The sequence below is a fragment of the Passer domesticus genome, chromosome 23 (assembly GCF_036417665.1).
Source record: "Passer domesticus isolate bPasDom1 chromosome 23, bPasDom1.hap1, whole genome shotgun sequence".
In the NCBI taxonomy this organism is placed as follows: Eukaryota; Metazoa; Chordata; class Aves; order Passeriformes; family Passeridae; genus Passer; species Passer domesticus.
Window position 1 is genome coordinate 7,896,048 of NC_087496.1, and position 17,918 is coordinate 7,913,965.

Genomic DNA, 17,918 nt, shown 5'->3' on the forward strand with positions numbered 1-17,918 from the left:
TTGGAGCTGCTCTCTGCCTGCCAGCTTGTGCCTAGCATGGAGATTCCAGGGAGGCAGTGCTGAGCCTTACAGGGCTGTTTTCCACTTGTCTTTGCACTGCATCTCCTGTGAACCAGCCAGAAGTGTTTCCTATGTTAGAGGCGGCATGCAGCAGCCCTAAGTCAGGCTATTTGTCCAGAGTCAGGTGCTTGGCCAAAGGTTTCGTACAGATGCTCAGTGTATGCCTCAGTGGGCTGGGTTTGTTGTTGATTCCATGCCCAAGGGGGCATGAAGCTCTGCTGAAAAGTCTGGGAGTGTGACATAGAGTGCTCATCTTGCCTTGGGGATCAGCTCGGTGCTTTGAGGGTGTGAATTCAGAAAACCCATGAGTTTTCTGTACACTGATGTGCTGGGCATGGGAGATGCAAATCTGTAGAGAGGGGAAGTATATTGGAGCTGCTTGCTTCCTTGCTTACTTGTTGTGCTTTCAGACTGCGGGGGCTTGGGCAGCAAGTCCCCCCCGACACAGTTGTGTCCTCACTGCTCGCCTGTGTGTCACATGGAGGAGTTCTCAGTTTTCCCAGAAGCTCTTGGTCCCAGGTCAGCACTTGCACCCACAATCAAAATGTGACTTTATGGTGAGAAAAACTGCATTTGGTTCCTGCAGCACCTCCCCCTGCCCCGTATCCCGAAAGCACAGCTGATCCTGCAGGATACCCAGGTGTGAAGCTGGCAGCGCTCTGCCAGCTCACAGTCTGGTTTGTGCCTGCTGGTGTCATCTGGCAGCTCTGTGTCTGTGGCTGTCTGACTGCATTTTGTACCCAGACGTATCAGTAGGAGAGAGGTTGCTTGGCAGGGCCATGCTGACGTGGTGTTCCTGTGGCTGGGCTGGCCAGTGTTCTTCCAGGCCCACAGGAAGGGCTGGCAGCCACCCGCTCTCCTCCTACCTGAGGAGGCAGAGAGAAAACCTGGCAGGAACAACGTGCCCACTTGGGTAGCTGCCAGTCCTGGGATCTGCCCACACTTGCCCGGCCTCCCACAATGGCCCCATTGTTCCTGAGAGGGCAAGGAAGAGGCTTCCTGCAGCTCCCTGGGCATCGTTAACCCCCTGCCTGCTGGGAGCAGGCTGCGGGATGGGCATGCATGGGGCAGGAGCTCCCACTGCCCTTGAGTGTGAGGAGGGGAGCACCAGCCTGTCTCTGCCAGCTGCCTCTAAAATTGCCTCTTGCTGCTGCTTTGAGGACAGCTAGCATGTACCTGTGCTAAAGATATACACCAGAGAGGTAGGACCCCGTTGAGCCTTGATTTTCTCTGACAAGGCATTGGGAGGCTCTCTGCCTTCTTCTAGGCTGCTTTCTGCCATGAGCTTTCCTTCGGAGCAGCCACCAGGAGCTGGCTTGCTTGGGCCCCGATGTGCATGCCGGAGCAGGGCATGTCTTTAGGAACAGGACATGTAGGGTGGTGGGGGGTTAATTCCAGTGGCTGAGATATCGGTGTAGAACCTGTTTAAAGCAATTCCAGACTGATCAAAGTGCCTTCTTCCTTCCTGTCCTGTAATGTGATCTCGGGCCAATGAGCTGCTCGGGGTCTGCTGTGGCTTCTGGTTCCTGTTGTTGTGGAGACAGAGTCTTGGAGGGCACAGGCGTGCCTCGCTGCGGGTGCAGGCTCGCAGCCAGAGCACAATATCCGTGTGCTGGAGAGGACAACAAGTACCCTGTCGCTGGCCAGAGGAGCTGGGCCATCGTGTCCCGCTCTGCTCGCTGGCTCTGCACTGTCCTCCCATAGCAGTTGTGCTTCCCCACAGCTTTCTGCTGCGTCTGTGTCCTGATCAGCTGATTCCAGGGGCTATAGGGCTGCCTCAGCACCCCTGCTCTGTCACAAACTTCCTCTCCAGAATCCGTGGGACGACGGAGAGGAAGAGGTATTTGAATAGCATGCTAAGACTCTGTACAGGAAACTTTCTGGATGTCAGTCTTCAGAGATGGCGACCCTGTTGGCTTGGTAATCCAAACACCTGAGGACTTAGAAACCTAATAGATGCCTTGTTAAAGTCACCAACTAGTTCTTCTGCACACCCCGATGCTAACTTGTTTATATCATTACTTAAACAGCTATCCTGCTCCCAAAAGATCTCTTATTTCCTCCCACTCAGTAGCCTTTGCACTCTTCTCCCTTCCTTTGTACCCCGGTCTTTGTTGTTGCAATAACTTTTCTTAATATGTTCTGTTTCTTAAATAAGGGCAGAACTAGAGTCAACTGTGGAGGGCCAAGGGCTGAGTTGTGAGCACTTGATGACCCCAGCTACTGTACCTAGTGCAAACAATGCTGCTTCAGAGCTTGATCTGCTGGACTCTGGGCACTTGGCCTCTGGCCACAAGGACCACTGCGAACCCCAAAGCCTGCTGCAAACCTCAGAGCTGGAGGAATGTCAGAAGCCAGTCATAAGTTAATGAGATCTCTCTCCTGGTGGGGAAGAGGGGCTCTGTGCGGGGAGCCCCAGGCAGGCTGCCTCTGGGCTTTCTGTCCATCCCTGGCTGTACATCTGCTGCCACACAGGGCTCACTGCCTCCCCGGAAGGATGCAGTTAGTGAGGTGGGGCAATTCCTACTCCTTTTTGCTGGTTTCCTTTTGGATGGTTGGAGGCTTGGCCAGGGTTAGATCACTGTGTCTCTGGAGGAGCTCTGTGAGTGTTTGAGTGTGAGTGTGAGTGTTTCCATAAGGGCAGAATTGCCCCCCAGACTCGGGACTGGGTCTGTGGGGAAGGCCGTGCTGCTTTTTGCACCTGTTGAGTGGCAGAAGCTGGGGAGTTTCAGCTTTATGTATGGAGGAGGCTTCTGGGGGTAAAGGTGAAGCATGGTGAGGAGGCAGAGCAGCTGCAGTCTTGGGGTGCACAGTGGGGAAACCTCTCCAGATGGGTGCTAGCCCAGACTCTGGTGGTGAAGCTGGATGGAGAGCAGTGGCTCCCCTCTCCTCGAGGTCTCTCCCTTCCCTCCCAGCCCAGCACTGTAGCTCCAGTACTGCTTGCAGGCAGCTGCCACCGCTCAGCTGCAGGATCAGCTGCCTGTGCTGATCCTCTCTGCGCTGGGGAAGGTGAAAGGTTTCCCAGGGTGGAATTTCCTGCGAGGTAGTTGCATAGCTGCTTCCCCTATGACCTTACACCCTGATGTGCCTTAGTCATGATGGCATGCAAATGCAAGGCAAGGGGGTGGGGGCTGGAGGGAGCTGCTGGGAAAAGGAAGTGACCTCAGCCGTGGTTTAATTATAGAGCCCAGCATTTGCTGCTGCTGGGCCTGGTATTTATAATCTTGGAGGAGTGCTCAGCAGCTCACTGCACCTCTCCTGCAGCCCGGGCTGGCAGAGGGCAGTGTGGGGGCAAGGTGCTGGGGCAGCTACCCTGCTTCCCCCCTTTCCTGCATTCCTCTGCCAGCTCCCAGCTGTGCTGGGCTACACACGTGTGTGTGCCCAGTTGCACAGACATGGTGCTGCAATGCAGGCACCTCACAGGCCTGCAGATGTTCCAACTTCTTCCTTTTGTGTGGGTGTATCCTCTGTGTGTTGTGTTTAGTGTCAGGATTGGGCACAGGAAGAGTCCAGCTCTTCCCCAGCTCTCTGCCATGAGCAAACTTGTTGCACCGCTGGTCGTGCAGCAGGGTGAGGTGGGGTACCTGGAGCTGAGAGAGGTGGCAGGAGGGTCCCTGCCACAAGGGTGTCCTGTGGGGCCCTGTCTGCAAAGACTGTGCCGTTCTTCAGGCTGGAAAGTGATCTGAGCTCAAAGGGAGAGCTGGTGTTTCAGGGAGATTTTCTGCGAGGTGGATGTCCAGCCCTCTCTTGCAGTGTGCAGCAGGCATCTCCGTGCTGCTTTAATGTGAGGGAGTGTAGGGATGTGGTGCATGGCTCTGCTGCCTAGGTGTCCTTGGCACACGCCGTGCCCAGCCCTGCTCAGCCCTGGCGGGCTCTGTGTGCCCTGGGTGACGGTGACATCTAGTGGCTTTGTCCCACGGGCTCCCCCTCGGGCCCACAGGTGGGGCACCCTGGAAATATGAAGCTTCTGGACGGGAGCCCTTGTGTCTCTGGCTTGGAGACAGGGGTAGGGAAGGCTGCCAGTGTGATGGCCCTCCCTGCTGACCATGGCTAGTGCGTCACAGAGCCCTGCAAAGAGACTTTCTTGTAAAAAGAAGAGCAGAAACTGTTGTGTTAAAGCTTGGAAGCTCCTCAGGAAGTTCTGGCATTGCTGGGTTCCAATCCTGAACACTGCTGGCATTGCAGACTTCTTTTGTTATTGCCAAAGGATCCTAAGGTGGTCACTGAATCCAGATGCAGGTGAAACACTGTCCTCATAGGCTCAGCTACATCAGCTGTTTACCTGTGACCTTAGGCAAGACTTGTCTCCCTTGCAATTCTTGTGGAAAAGGTGTGGGTTTAAGGTCTCAGCTGTGAGCCCTGCTGCTCACAGAGCTGGTATAGCAGAGGCAGTGTGAGGCACAGCTCACTAGCCAGGCTTTTTAGCATTACTTGCCCGGTCCCAGTAACCCCTGTGCACAAACACAGTGGAAATGCCTGAGGAGGTCTCTTCATCCCACGTAGCAAATGTCCAGGGAGGTCTGTGTTGCATTGCAGCCCATGGTGTTATCTGCCAGAAGGGTTTTCTCAGGGAAATTGTTTCATTCATGTACAGATGAGCTTGTCTTTGTGCATCCCAGCACAGCCAAAGGCTGCATGGGGTGTCCAGCTGTCACAGCAGCCCATGTTCCTGGCCAGATTTCATACGCTGCAGGATGAGATCCTGCCTCAGAGGAAACTGAAGCTCCCTGAGCAGCAGCAGTACCTTTGGAAGAGATTTCTGGCTTTGCTTCCCGACCTGCTGGGTTCTGTCACTCGACTGCAGTCTGCCAAGCTGCAGCATACAGGTGGCTGTGCTGCCCTTCCCGGGGGGCACCTGCAGCTTCCTGCAGGTCTCTCGCTGGCCCGTCCCTAGCCAGATGCACACTAGCCACTGTGTCAGGCAATTCCTTGTTATCATCCCAAGGGAGCTGCGTGTGACTGTCGAGTAATGTTTGGCACATGCAGGGTTTCTGTAGGGAATACACCAGTTGAACTGGGAAGCTAGAAGGATCTGCAAATTTAGTGTTAGACCTGGAAACTGCCTCAGCACAGGATAGGAAACCAGGCTCTGGCTAGTGCTGCAGTAAGGAGGAGAAGAGTGGGAGAAACTGTTTAACTAGGGGGACAAGTAAGGGCTAGAAAAGGTCTTCTAACCCTGATTGGGCTGAAGCTGTTACAGGAGAGAGCTTGTAGGGTGCTGGTCAGAAAACAAATGGCATTCCCAATTCACCTTGCTGTCTCTGAGCCTCAGCTTCCACCCACTTTACATGGGATGTGTGTCCCTAGGTGGAGGGGAACATGAATCTGAGGTTTTGTTCTACTAAAGACCTTTGAGATTTGTGGCCAAGTAGCCCCACAGAAATTCATCTTTCTCAAGACAGCTCCAAATGACAGGGGATCAGCAGGGCCTGCCAAAACGACTCCAAGAACTGCTAGGATGTTGGGTGTCTTGTGTGTTGGGTTTTGTGGGCTGTGGAACACACAGCACAGCTCAGCAGGCCTGGGTTCTGGTATCCACTGTGCGTGCACAGCCTGGTGGTCATCTGAGTTTCACAAGAGCTCTTCCCAGCATCCGATGGGAGGGAGGGTGGTGAAGTGCCTGCCTTTTTGAATCATCCTGGCTCTGCTGTCCTGGCTTCCCCTCTGGCGCCTCTTCCAAGAGGGACAGCTCAGCAGCAGTGCCAGCCAGCCCCCAGATGTGGAAGCTGCAAGGCTGGTGGCAGGTGTGGGCTCCTCGTCTTTGCAGCTGTGCTGGGAATCCACGTTATCTTCCTTTGGAGAGAGCGGGAGCATGATTCACCAGAAAGTCTTCCGGGAATGCAGCGGGGGTTTCAGGTTTCTTCAGCTATCAGCTAGTTATTCCCAGACTGCAAATATCCAGCCCAGTCTCTCCTGCCCAGAGCTTGCTCCTTCTCTCCCTCTGCTGCTGTTCAGACTGCACTGGAGGAGACTTCCTGAAAGCAGTTTTTGTTATTTTGCTTCAAGATTTAGTGTCTGCTAAGGTCCCAGCCTTTGATTTAAAGCTGTGGCTTTTCAGGTGCAAACACGGTCTGCATTTGGATGTAGCCCTTTGTTCAACAGATACTTGCTGTGCCTTGAAAGCCTCCCTCCCTGCATGAGGTTGGCTGGGTTGTCCCCTGTGTAACGATGGTGGAATCAAGGCACCCAAAACCCAGGCATCTTGCTTGGGATTGGTGGTAGCCAGGGGCAGAAACCAGGAATCTCTTGCTTTAGCCACTGGGAATTAAGTTTGCTATTGTCTTTGAAAGTACCAGGCTGGAGTGGGTGTGTTGCTAAATTGCCGAGAAAGACAGATTTCTGTGCAGCCTTCTTTTTGTCATGTTCTTTTCAAGATGTTTTGAATTGTTTGTCTCCTGGTGTCACTGTATCTACTTTCTTCCGTGGCCCAGATGTATGGCATGCCTGCTGAAGTGTAGTTTGAATCTCAGGGTATGTGGAAGGAGCTTACAGCCGTCGAGATGCCTGTTGTCATGCTGCGGCCAGACAGATGAGAGGCTGAGGCGGATCCCTGTTATCCATCTGCAACAGAATCCAGCTGTTGCTACTCCTGAAAGCAGAGCAGAATCTTCAGGCAGCTGCTTCTGCATTTGTCCCATTAGGACTTGTGAGGCAAGTGTTATCCCTCTGAGTGGACAGCAGAAGAGGAAGGCTTTGCAAAGTTTAGGCAGGTCCCTCTGTCAGCCCAGGGTAGCTTTCCATCCTGCCTCAGGCAAGGTTTTGAATGACCTCCCTGGAGCAGCAGCCTAGTCCAAAATAAAGAAAGAAGGTAGGTGCCCCCCAAATGTTAAATTCTGGAGGAACCTCACAGCTGATGGGGCTCATCCACGCTGCAGGCAGTGCCTGGAGGTTTTGTCATGGCAGCTGCCAGGTCCTTTGCGATTGAAGTGTGTGTTCCATGCAGTCTCATCTGAGAACCAGAGGGACAGGAGGTTTATCTCTGGACTCTGCAGGTGTGGCCTTTTCAGGGCCCTGGACTTCTTTCTTCCTCCCTCCCTGAAGTATTCACCGTGCTGGGGTTGTGCTGCAGTGCTGCTGAGCATTCGCATTTTCAGTGAAGCATTTTGGGATGTGTTACAAACACAATATCATGCCCGTGCAGATGTGCTGCAGGCAGACCTGGATCTCCCAGCCTGCCGTGGAGGGGAAGCACGTCCTCAGCGGGTGTAGCCAGCCAGTGTCCCTGGGTCTGTGACCCTCAGGGCTGCGGTGCAGAGCGCTGCAGGGATTGCGAGTGCGGCAGAGCGGAGCTGGGGGAGGGCTCTGGGCCACCAGCAGCAGAAGCTGCTGCAGGGCTTGCTTTCTGGAATGCTGTCTGGCAGCAGCCTCTTCCAGGGGGCTGAGGGCTCCCTGTGGCTGGCCAGCCAGCGACTGCAGGCAGCATGTGTGCTTAATGCTGCAGCTTGTGCCATATGGACCTTCTCCTCCTCCCTGCTTGCCCTCTCCGTGTCTCCTTCCCCGCTCAACTCCCCTCCCCCTGCAAGTGGTTTGACAGAGCAATTGGGCAGGCACTGGGACAGCAGCTCTGACATAAATCTCTCCTGGTGTGGAATGAGGGGTATAAATATCCAGAGAGTGATGTGATCTTTCCAGCTGCTATTAATAGGTCTCTGGAGAACAAGAGTGAGCAAGCGAGACTGGCTGACACTTAAAGGGCTAGCAACTCCCTTATGTGCTGTGAAAATTAATCAGCGCCGTAGCTCACCATCTTCCTCCAGGCTAGAGCAGAGCCCTCACCGAGGTGTGTGGGGCGGAGGTGGAGGAGGAGGGAGCAGCTAGCAACTCCTAGCTGGGAAGCAATGATAGGCCAAGCTGTGCATAACTAAGGAAGAATGCTTGGGCGAGCCTGCCACAGCACTGTTTGCAGAGCATGCCAGCAGCCCTGGCTCGGCTTGCAGGGAGGCAGGTGCCAAGAAGACCCCTTTGCAGAGAAGAGCCTTTCTGCAAGCACAGGACTCCCTCACGGTGCATGACAAGCTGCAGCCTGTGCCTTGTGGTGATCACAATCTTTGGGGATTATGGGTCTGCCAAATGTGCTTCACTCTGCTTTCTTTGCAAGGGTGCAGTAATTTGCCTGGCAGAGCAAGCACTTGGCTTTTGCTAGTGCTGTCTCCAGGCTCACCTTCAGCAAGCCAGCAGCAGCATGTGTAGTGCTGCTGAGCTCTTGCAGTACTATTTAGACACCTGGGGTTTGGTCTGGAGCTGGTGCTTCCTGTCCCTGGGTGGCAGAAGAAATCTGTGCACAGCATCTGGCCTGCGTGGTCCAAATGGGAGGAGCAGACCACAGCAACCCCCTTCCTTGTGTGCTGGGAAGTTTCTCATTCTGTGCACAGGGAAGCTTCTCGGGTGCACTGTGAGGTGTCATGCAAAGCATATAGCAGATGTGAGCAAACAGAGTACTGCCTCAGCTTCCATGAACATGTGGTTTACTCCCCTTCCCTCTGCTTCCCCAAGAAGTAAAAACGACTGTGACAGGATTAGGGTTGTGTGTTGGACCAAGGGTTTGTGGTGGCCTTCCAGAATACACAGTGTGATACAGAACTGCATCCCGGTCATCTCTAATGCCTATGCACAGTTCCAAGGGGAATATTCCCAGTGTGAGCATGAGACTCTGCCAAGGCAACTAGATCCTGCAAGGAGGGCTGCTGCAGCATTGCTCAGCTGCGTGCATGTCCCTCAGCCCAGAAACCTCTGTGTTCTGCCCTAACCTCCTCTTCTCTGCCAAACTCTGCCTCAGGCTATGAGGCTATTCAGGTAGCTGAGATGGGTTTTGAGCAGGAGAGCATCATCCAGGCATGTGGCACATTGCATCATCCTCCTGGGCTGGAAGCTCCTGCTAAAGTGGACACCCCCTCACCCAGAGCCTTAAAGCAGAGCTGGAACTGTCCCTCAGGCCCCTGGGAGAGGCAGAGCTTGTCTGATGAGTGCCTGCACTTCCCATCTCTGTCCTTGCCTTGGAACCCACTGCCTCCTTCTTGGTTGCCTCAGCCTTTGTCCCCTGCTCTGTCCCAGTTTTCTCTTTATAGGCTTGTGTCAAGACTGTCTGCTCAGTTGTCTAGTTGTCTTCTGTGTGTTTTGCAGCACAGAGGAAACTTACTTATCAGCAAAGGGGATCCCTGACAACAGTAGGGCACTCGATTTCTCTCTAGGGTCACAAAGATGTCTAAGCTCTGGAAACACCTGCAAAATAGCTCTGAGCATCCTTCTACTCACCAGTGAGTGAGTAACTGCAGAGCAGGATTTTTTGCTCAAAGGGGCCAGGGCTAATTCCCAGCATGAGCAGCTCTGGGTTGTACCTTGCCATGGACTTTGTCTGGCCCTGTGACCAAGTAACAGCCCCACTGCTCTGGTCCTGTGCTGTGCCCCCAGCAGCTGCACCCGTGTGAGGGGCACCGTGCTGACTTGCTGCTCTTTTCTCTTGCAGGTTTCTGATTGAAGGGCCTGCGAGCTCCCTCCACTGGCACTGTGGGAAGCTTTAGCCAAGCCAATGCACCCTGACAACAAACTGCCCAGCCATGGCAAGGCAGGCAGCAGCAGTGCCCTGGCCCAGCACCACAATGTGAGCCAAGCACCCACCTGTAACTTGGGCTCAAAGGGTGTGGGGGCAGGCAGCCATGGCAGCAAGGCCACTCAGATTTCCCCTGGCAACTCTGGACTGAAAAACAGCCAGAACACTGTCCCAAACTTCAGCTCCTTGAAGGGCAAGGTGAAGCGGGAACGAAGCATCTCGGTGGACTCTGGAGAACAGCGAGAAGCCAGCACCCCATCACAGGACACAGAATCAAAAGGTAATGCTCTCCTAGACCTTGCCTCAGCATGTCCTCCTCTCAGTTGCTACAAACATCCTGGCAGGACTTGGGATGGGAGCATCTTTGGTTTCTGTGCTGGGTCTTCTGTTCAGGCTTGTTCTGGCTGCCTGTGTGTCTTTGCATCACTGCTTGTGACATCTGCAGTTTTTGGACCAGAGTGGCTGAATTCTCATTTGCTTTGCATTTCATTCCCTAAACCATTTGTTACACCCAGAATCTGGCACTGGTTTTCACAGGCTACTGAGGCCATCTAAGCAACAGCATGGTTCAATGAAACTACACTGAACGCCCTTGCATGTGCAATGTGCAAGCTTTTAACTTGAATCTGAGTTGTTTTCTATCTTCTTGTTGTTGGTAGAGAGCTGCTTTGTGGTGTTGCAGCTGTCTAACGACTCAGTCATGGTTAGCAAGGAGGTGCTGCAAGGGTCACTGTCTAAACAGTTCTGTGGTTTCATCAGCAGTGGATAACTCTTGTGTTACAGCATGTGGCTTCTGGAAAAGGGCTGAGTCAGTGCTTCTAAACCCTTTGCCTACCCTGTCCTCAGTGGCCTTCCCTGTAACCTCTTGCATTCCATCAAGCTCTGTGCTCAGTGGCTGTGTGGGATACTTGAGCATCTCACAAACAGTTGTAGGGGGAGAAATTCCAGTGGTGCCCTCGGTTCCAGCCAGGACTCACACCCAGTCTGCAGAGCTGCAGTTCTGGCTTGTGCCCCCCTAAGGATTTGTTTTCACAGTCAAAGCCATGTTGCCTGACTGGCTTAGGCCAGAGCTGTGCCATGGAACAACAGGTAGAATGTACCTGAATGAGCTTCCTGCCACCAGGAGGGCTTTCTCCTGTAGTGTTACAGGGGTAACCATACACTGCTGATCAGAAGCATTTTCAGTTTTATCCCAGAGCTGTCTTGTAACCACACTTCCACAGGAAAATTATTAAAATGGCCTGATAAGAAGTTCCCGAATCTCCTATGTTCCTAATGCACTGACAGGTCATGTGAATATGGTCATGATGTAAAAAAGACGATGTAAAAAAAGTAAGGCCAGACGATGTTTCATTAGTTAAAGCACACAACTGGAAGTTATTCATCCTGTGTTTGATTGCTCTCCCTGAGTCCCTAAGTGCCTTTAGGCAAGCCACTTCCTCTCTGAGCTGCATCAGTCCCATCTGAGAGGGCGGACACGTGGAGGGAGCATACAAGTTTATAGAGAAGCATGAAGGCCCCTGCCTGATTGATGTTGACAAAGGGCAGAGTCTGTCTCTTGTTCCTACAAAGGATGTGAATGTGCCCTCCCATCCTTTAATTGCTGAATCAAAGACTCTTTAAATTTACAGTTAATGTCCAAAGCTCTAGTTTGGAACTGCAGGTGGATACATCCTATGTGCATAGATTCCTTTCAGGCAGTATGAAATGCATCTCATTCTGAAACTTTGGCTCTCACAGGGAAGTCTCACTAGATCTGGCTGCTAAGACAAGTAGCCCAGACTGAGCAGATGCTTCAGGTTCTTAACCAGTGCTGGGCAGATGTTAGCACAAGGCTTACTGCTCAGTGCATGCTGGTGGGGTTGGCACTGCCAGCATGCAGCCCCAGCTGGGCAGGAGCCCAGCCCTTCAGCCCCTCGAGGTCTGATGGCCCTGTCCCTTTGCAGGCGAGGTGGCTCCCCGCAGCAAGCGACGCTGCGTGCTGGAGAGGAAGCAGCCGTACAGCGGCGATGAGTGGTGCTCTGGGCCGGACAGCGAGGAAGACGACAAACCCATCAGCAGTGCACACAGTGAGTGGCTGCCCCTTCAGCGCTCTAAGCTTGGATAGAGCCAGGTCCTTCCTGTGGCTCAGGAGGGCTGATGACACTGGCACCTCTAGCTGTGCCTGTGTGTGCTCTCTCAGCTGAGCGTTGTGGGGCCCTGTGCAGTTGGTGGTCGTTGTGCTGTGAGCATGCTGGCCGTGCAGTGAGGCCTTGGACCTGTTTTGTGGAGATGCTACAGGCATGGTGGAGGGAAAGGTGTTGAGGTTGAATGTCCCTGCTGTACGTTGCTCTGGCCACACTACCCTGGTCATAATGGCAGCCAGAGTGCAATGTGCATTGCTCTTGCTGCAGCAGCTGAGTCTCTGCCAGGCCACTCACCTTTCTCTCTGCAGCTGTGTTGTAAAGACAGCTGAGTGCAAAGAGGCTCTTTGGGGTCTTGACAGTGGTTCAGGCAGAGCTGAGCTGGCCTGAGGTGTGCTTTTTTTGGGACAATGAACTGTAGGTCTCCTCTGTTTTCCAAAAGCATCAGCATTCTTTGACATTTTATATCTACAATTCACTTTGCTTCCAGACTGTAACAGGGAGAATATCTGAGAGACGGGGCAAGGTCCTGTGGGGCCTGAGATCCCCATGCTCTCTGTTGGAGAACATGTACGTGTAGAAAAGCAAGAAGAGGGTTGCCTCTGTGCCTCCCAGCACATCGTTGCCATTGTCTCTGGAACATCCACTTGCACTTCTCAGCACAGTGCACAGCCTGTGCGGGAAGGGACATCGCTGCTTGCCTTGTCAGCCTGCTCCCAGGTCTGCCTGGCAGAATGGGTGACGGTGCCCAGGGGCAGGGGCTGGCAGTGTCCCCACACCCAGCAGTGTCTCCGGTGTAAGTGCTGGGTCGGGCTGCAGAAGCTGCTGCCCAGGGGAGAGGTGGCTGGAGGGGAGCAGGGAGCCAGCTGGGTTAAGGTAGAGGAAGGCAAGGCATGCCTGTGGTAATTGCAGCGCTTAGTAATATTAATTATGGATCCAGTTTAACGCAGCCGAGGAGCGCGGGCCCGGCCGGCGGGGCCGCGCTGCTCCCTGCTGGCGGCCGGGCCCGCAGCTCTCTGCTCTCTCCGCAGGCTGTCATGTAGCAGATCCTGCCATGTCCACGGCCCCACAGCTTGGCCCAGGGTCCAACCCGCTGCCTAACCTGAGCGACAGCAGCGCTTCCGGCGTGCCCCATGGTGCTGGCCCTGGCTTGCGGCCGGAGGCTGCGGGAGGCGGAGGCGGCGGAACAGGGAAGCAGCCTTCACAGTTTGTTTACGTCTTTACAACGCACCTTGCTAACACGTAAGCGGTAAACCCTGGCCGGCCTTGCCACACCTGCCTGCTGCATGCAGCACGTGAGCACGAGAGAGCTGGAGAAATCCGTGTCTCTCTGGTTGCACTGGGTGGGAAACCTCTGGGGTGTGTGAGGTGTGCTGCCAGTCGCTGCAGGTGGACAAACTTGGACTTAAATGCCCACTTCCTACCAGTGAGGCCTGGCTCTGCACTCCGTTTCACCCACTGTGGAGCCCATGTAGTTGGCATCCAACAAAATGATTCTCCCAAAGCAGTGTGGGCTGCTGTTGTGATTTGTAAGTGTCTAAGGGGAGGGTGTGACAGCGAGTGTAATGTAACACATGGTATTCTCCACACAGTTCCTCTCTTCTGTCCTGTCTTGTCTCAGCCATAGAGTCTTAGAAGTTAGTTTAGTCTAGTCTGTTTAGCCTAGGCTAAAACTAGCCTAGTTTTAGAGCTCTGCTGTAGCGCAGGTTCAGTGTGGGAGATTCCAAAGCATCTTGGTGACAACCACCTTAGGGCAGCAGGCACAAAGCAAAGCCTGTCACAGGACATGGGAAGAGGGAAATTGAATGGCAAGTGATCATCTGTTGGAGATCCTCACTGGGGGCTGTGCAGGACATATGCAAGGACTCTGAGAACATTCCCCCTCGGTTACCTCCAGGGATTTCTTTCTTCCTGCAGAACTGAAAAACAGAGGGGTCTTGGGTGGGTAGGATGGGGCGCAGTGGTTTGGGTTCTCAAGTGGTCTGTGCTCTCTCCCCAGAGCTGCAGAAGCTGTCCTGCAGGGCCGAGCTGACTCCATTCTGGCCTACCATCAGCAGAATGTCCCTCGGGCAAAGCTAGACCAGGTATTCCACCTGTGAAGCAATCGCTCCTGTTGGCACATGCTAACGACTATTACCCTTCCAGTCTGATGTGGTAATTCTCCCCCATCTCCTGGCTCAGCTGTGAAAGAAGGGGTTGCCAGAATGCCCTTTCAGTGGGGTGGGAAGCTGCTTTGCTGCAAAAGTCCTTGGCACAAGTCCTTGCTGTTGTCAGCTGTGAAAAGTTGGGGATGGGCCGTGGCATGTTCCCCCGCAGTCACATGTGCAGAGTACCTGCTTGTGCGTTCCTAGATCATGTAGTAGTACCTACATTTTTTTCCTGCAAGGAATGAAGGTGAACTACCGTGAGGCTTAATTTTGGGACAGAGAGGTCTCCTGCAGGGTGCAGGGAAGAATACCTCCCCAGGATCTTCCCCTGCTCAAGTTTCTTCCCCTTTTCTCTGCCAGGCACCACCTGCTCCTAAAGTGCTGGGCGTTGCTGAGCCACTTCCAATTAACCCTCCTGCTGCCAATGCTCCACAGTCCCAGCCACTGGCCCCTCAAGCAAGTCAACCACAGCCACAGCCTCCCCCACCACAGCCTCCAGCCCCACCACCTCAGGCCATCAATCAAACACCTTTGCCTGCGCCCAGCAGCCTGCCCCAGGAAGGGACAAGTGAAGATGGCCGGAGAGATCTGACTCCCAACTCTTTGGGGAACAATAGCAGCAACAACCAGCCTGGAAGTAACCATCCCAATACGCCCACTGCATCTGCCAGCACCATGCAGCCTGGGCAAGTGGACTCCTCCGGCACACCCAGCTCCAGCCTCCTTGGAGAGGGCCCAGGGATGCCGGGGAATGGGCAGGCAGGCCTGGGCCCCAGGAACACCATGAACTCAGAAGGGCTCTCAAAGGAGCAGCTGGAGCACCGAGAGCGCTCTCTGCAGACCCTGAGGGACATTGAGCGCCTGCTGCTGCGCAGCGGCGAGGCTGAGCCCTTCCTCAAGTCCAGCCAAAATGCGGCCGAGGGGGGCACTGCCCCTCAGCCACAGGCTGCCCCTGCCCAGCCCCCTGCGGCCCCTGCCAGCATGAAGAAGTATGAAGAGCCTCTGCAGTCCATGATCTCCCAGACCCAGAGCCTTGGTGGGCCCAGCCTGGAACATGAGGTGCCCCACCACCCTGGCGCTGACATGGGACAGCAGATGAACATGATGATGCAGCGACTGAACCAGGACAGCCTGACACCAGAGCAAGTGGCCTGGAGGAAGTTGCAGGAAGAGTACTACGAGGAAAAGCGACGGAAAGAGGAGCAGATCAGCATCCATGGTCGGCCCATGCAGGAGATCATGATCCCTCAGTCAATGGGGAGCATGATGATGCGTGGGCCTCCACCACCCTACCACAGCAAGCCTGGAGAGCAGTGGCCACCAGGGATGGGCAGCCAGCTGCGGGGACCCATAGATGTGCAGGACCCTCTGCAGCTGCGGGGAGGGCCACCCTTCCCTGGCCCACGGTTCCCTGGGAATCAAATGCAGAGGGTCTCTGGCTTTGGAGGGATGCAGAACATGCCCTTGGATGCTCTTGGGCCCATGAATGCCATGCAGAGGCCAGTCAGGCCTGGCATGGGATGGAGCGATGATATGTCTCCTATGGGAGGCCCTGGGAACTTTCCACAAGGCACCTTGCCCTACCCACCAGGGCAAGGAGACCCAGAAAGGTTTATGAATCCCCGTGCCAGAGAGGAGATCCTGCGGCATCAGCTCATGGAGAAACGCCCAGTGGCAATGCAGAGGCCCATGGGGATATCCAGCAACTCCATGAGCCAGGGCATGGAAATGGAGAGGATGATGCAGGCTCACAGGCAGATGGATCCATCCATGTTTGCTGGGCAGATAACGGGTGAGACCCTGAGCAGTGCCCCAATGGGAATGGATTTTGCAGGCACTCGGGGGATGCTGAGCCCCCCTATGAGTCAGTCAGGCCTTCGGGACATGGACACACCCATGGGCCCTGGCAACCTCAACATGAACATGAATGTCAATATGAACATGAACATGAACCTCAATGTCCAGATGACCCCACAGCAGCAGATGATGATGTCCCAGAAGATGAGGGGCCCTGAAATGATGCCCCACCAGGGCATGAACCCTGAGGAGCTGGCCAGGGTTAGGGCTCAGAATGGCAATGGCAGTGCAATACTAACGGGACCCCAGAAAATGATGATTCCCTCACAGTTCCCCAACCAAGGACAGCAAGGCTTCTCGACAGGGCAAGGGTCTTATCCCAGCCTGCCCCAGGAGATGGGCAGTGGCTCAGACATGTTCAGCCCTGAGCAGGGCACCATGCCTGTTGGGAACATCGGTGGCACCACCAGACTCAGCCACATTCCTCTGCCTCCAGCCTCCAATCCCACTCCCACAGCAGGGGGAAACCTGGCCAACATGCACCCAGCACCTTCCCGGGGGCTGGGCCGCCGGCCCTCTGACCTCACCATCAACATCAACCAGATGAATTCCCCCAGTATGGGCCACCTCAAGTCTCCCACTCTTAGCCAGGTGCATTCGCCACTGGTCACCTCCCCATCTGCCAGTCTCAAGTCCCCACAGACACCCTCGCAGATGATCAACATGCCACCTTCAAACCAGTCTGGACCCCTCAAGTCCCCCCAAGTGATGAGTTCCTCTCTCAACGTCCGCTCTCCAACTGGCTCACCAAGCCGCCTGAAGTCCCCTTCTATGGCTGTTTCTTCCCCTGGTTGGGTGCCGTCTCCCAAAGCCACCATGCCCAGCCCAGGAGTCAACCAGAGCAAGCAGACTCTCACTATGAACTCATCTGCTTCCATCGGAGCACTGGAGCAGGGTATGCTGGGTGTCTTGTGTGCGAGTGCATGTCTGTGCTTAGTTTTGATGAGTGTGTGGACAGGGTTTCTCCAGCCCACAAGCTCTCTCTGCAGCAGGAAGACACGTGTTCCTGTGCCTGGCCCCGCATCTCACAGAGCAAGTATGTTTTCCCAGGAGTCCAAACAGGGCCATTTCAGGTAGATCTGTGACACATACAGCAAACGCTGTGTCTGTGCTGGGCAGTCAGGGGCACGTTTCAGTGGAAGTCTGTCACTGCTCTGGAGCAGGATGTCTGCATGAGCCTTCTCAGAGTCCAGAGAGTGCTGTGCTGTGCCAGCTCTGTGCTTTGCAGCCTCCTCTGGCCACTGCTGTCAGAAGAAGAGGACAGGGTTGCTATCTGGTGGGAGTAAGCCATTGCATGTGAACAATATTAAGCTGATCTCGCTCTTACTTGCAGGTTCTCTCCCTTCTGGGCCTCGGAGCAGCTCTTCCGCACCAGCCAGCAACACCTCTAGCACCATGAATCCGAACATGCCTTTTACTTCCTCTCCAGATCCATCCCCTTCCCAGAACCCCCTCTCACTGATGATGTCCCAGATGTCCAAGTACGCCATGCCCAGCTCCACACCACTTTACCACAATGCCATCAAAACCATCGCCACCTCTGATGATGAGCTGCTGCCAGACAGGCCCATGCTCCCACCTGGAAGTATGTCAGGTATCTACTTCTGGAGGTGGGCTTGCAAGGGGTCAGACTGTCTTGCTGCTGCCAGTGGACCTGAGGCAGCAGGTGGAGAAAGTATTAGGAACTCTGATCTCCCCATGACTGCCATGTCACATAGCTTAAATTTCCCCTTGTTTGTAACAGTCTGTGCACATCCCTGCCCTCTGCCCAGGCTGTCCATCAGCTTTTGGCTTAGGTGGAAGGACATGAGCTGGTCTGGCTTGAGAAGTCCTTCTTCCACAAGACCTGGAAGTTTTTTACCTTTACCCATGGAGATGTATTGGGCCCGAGTATTCGTGGCTCCTGGAGTTTTCTCAGGTCCATGACTTGCAGGCGGAGGTCCCCTGCTTAGAGCCCTTGTGTTCCTGTGCAGTGGGACAGGGGTGCTCTGAATGGGGCTTGGGAGTCTGGTGTTTTGAGTGGAGCCCAAGTGCCTGCACAGGCAAGGCTGTGTTGTAGCACAGTTGTGATTTCAGTAGGCCAGATACGCTCCACTAACTGGTGGCACTGGTGAGGACATCTAGGCAAATGAGTGTATTTTGTCACGTGGTGACCAGCACAAAGGGGAATTCCAACATGCTCTA

The 17,918-nt window shown here is 54.5% G+C and overlaps 1 protein-coding gene across 4 annotated transcripts in view; it reads left to right on the forward strand.

The window, feature by feature from the left end:
• The window catches only part of BCL9L (BCL9 like), a 60,655-nt gene that overhangs the window by 37,447 nt on the left and 5,290 nt on the right, over positions 1-17,918 (forward strand). For 3 of the 4 annotated variants that reach the window (XM_064398009.1, XM_064398007.1, XM_064398008.1), the window contains exons 2-7: positions 9,524-9,887; positions 11,554-11,676; positions 12,762-12,972; positions 13,730-13,814; positions 14,238-16,629; positions 17,068-17,328. In XM_064398009.1, coding sequence (XP_064254079.1) covers positions 9,587-9,887; positions 11,554-11,676; positions 12,762-12,972; positions 13,730-13,814; positions 14,238-16,629; positions 17,068-17,328 — 3,373 coding nt within the window. In that variant the 5' untranslated portion in view covers positions 9,524-9,586. The remainder of the gene's footprint in view (positions 1-9,523; positions 9,888-11,553; positions 11,677-12,761; positions 12,973-13,729; positions 13,815-14,237; positions 16,630-17,067; positions 17,329-17,918) is intronic. The other variant, XM_064398010.1, reaches the window with a different exon arrangement.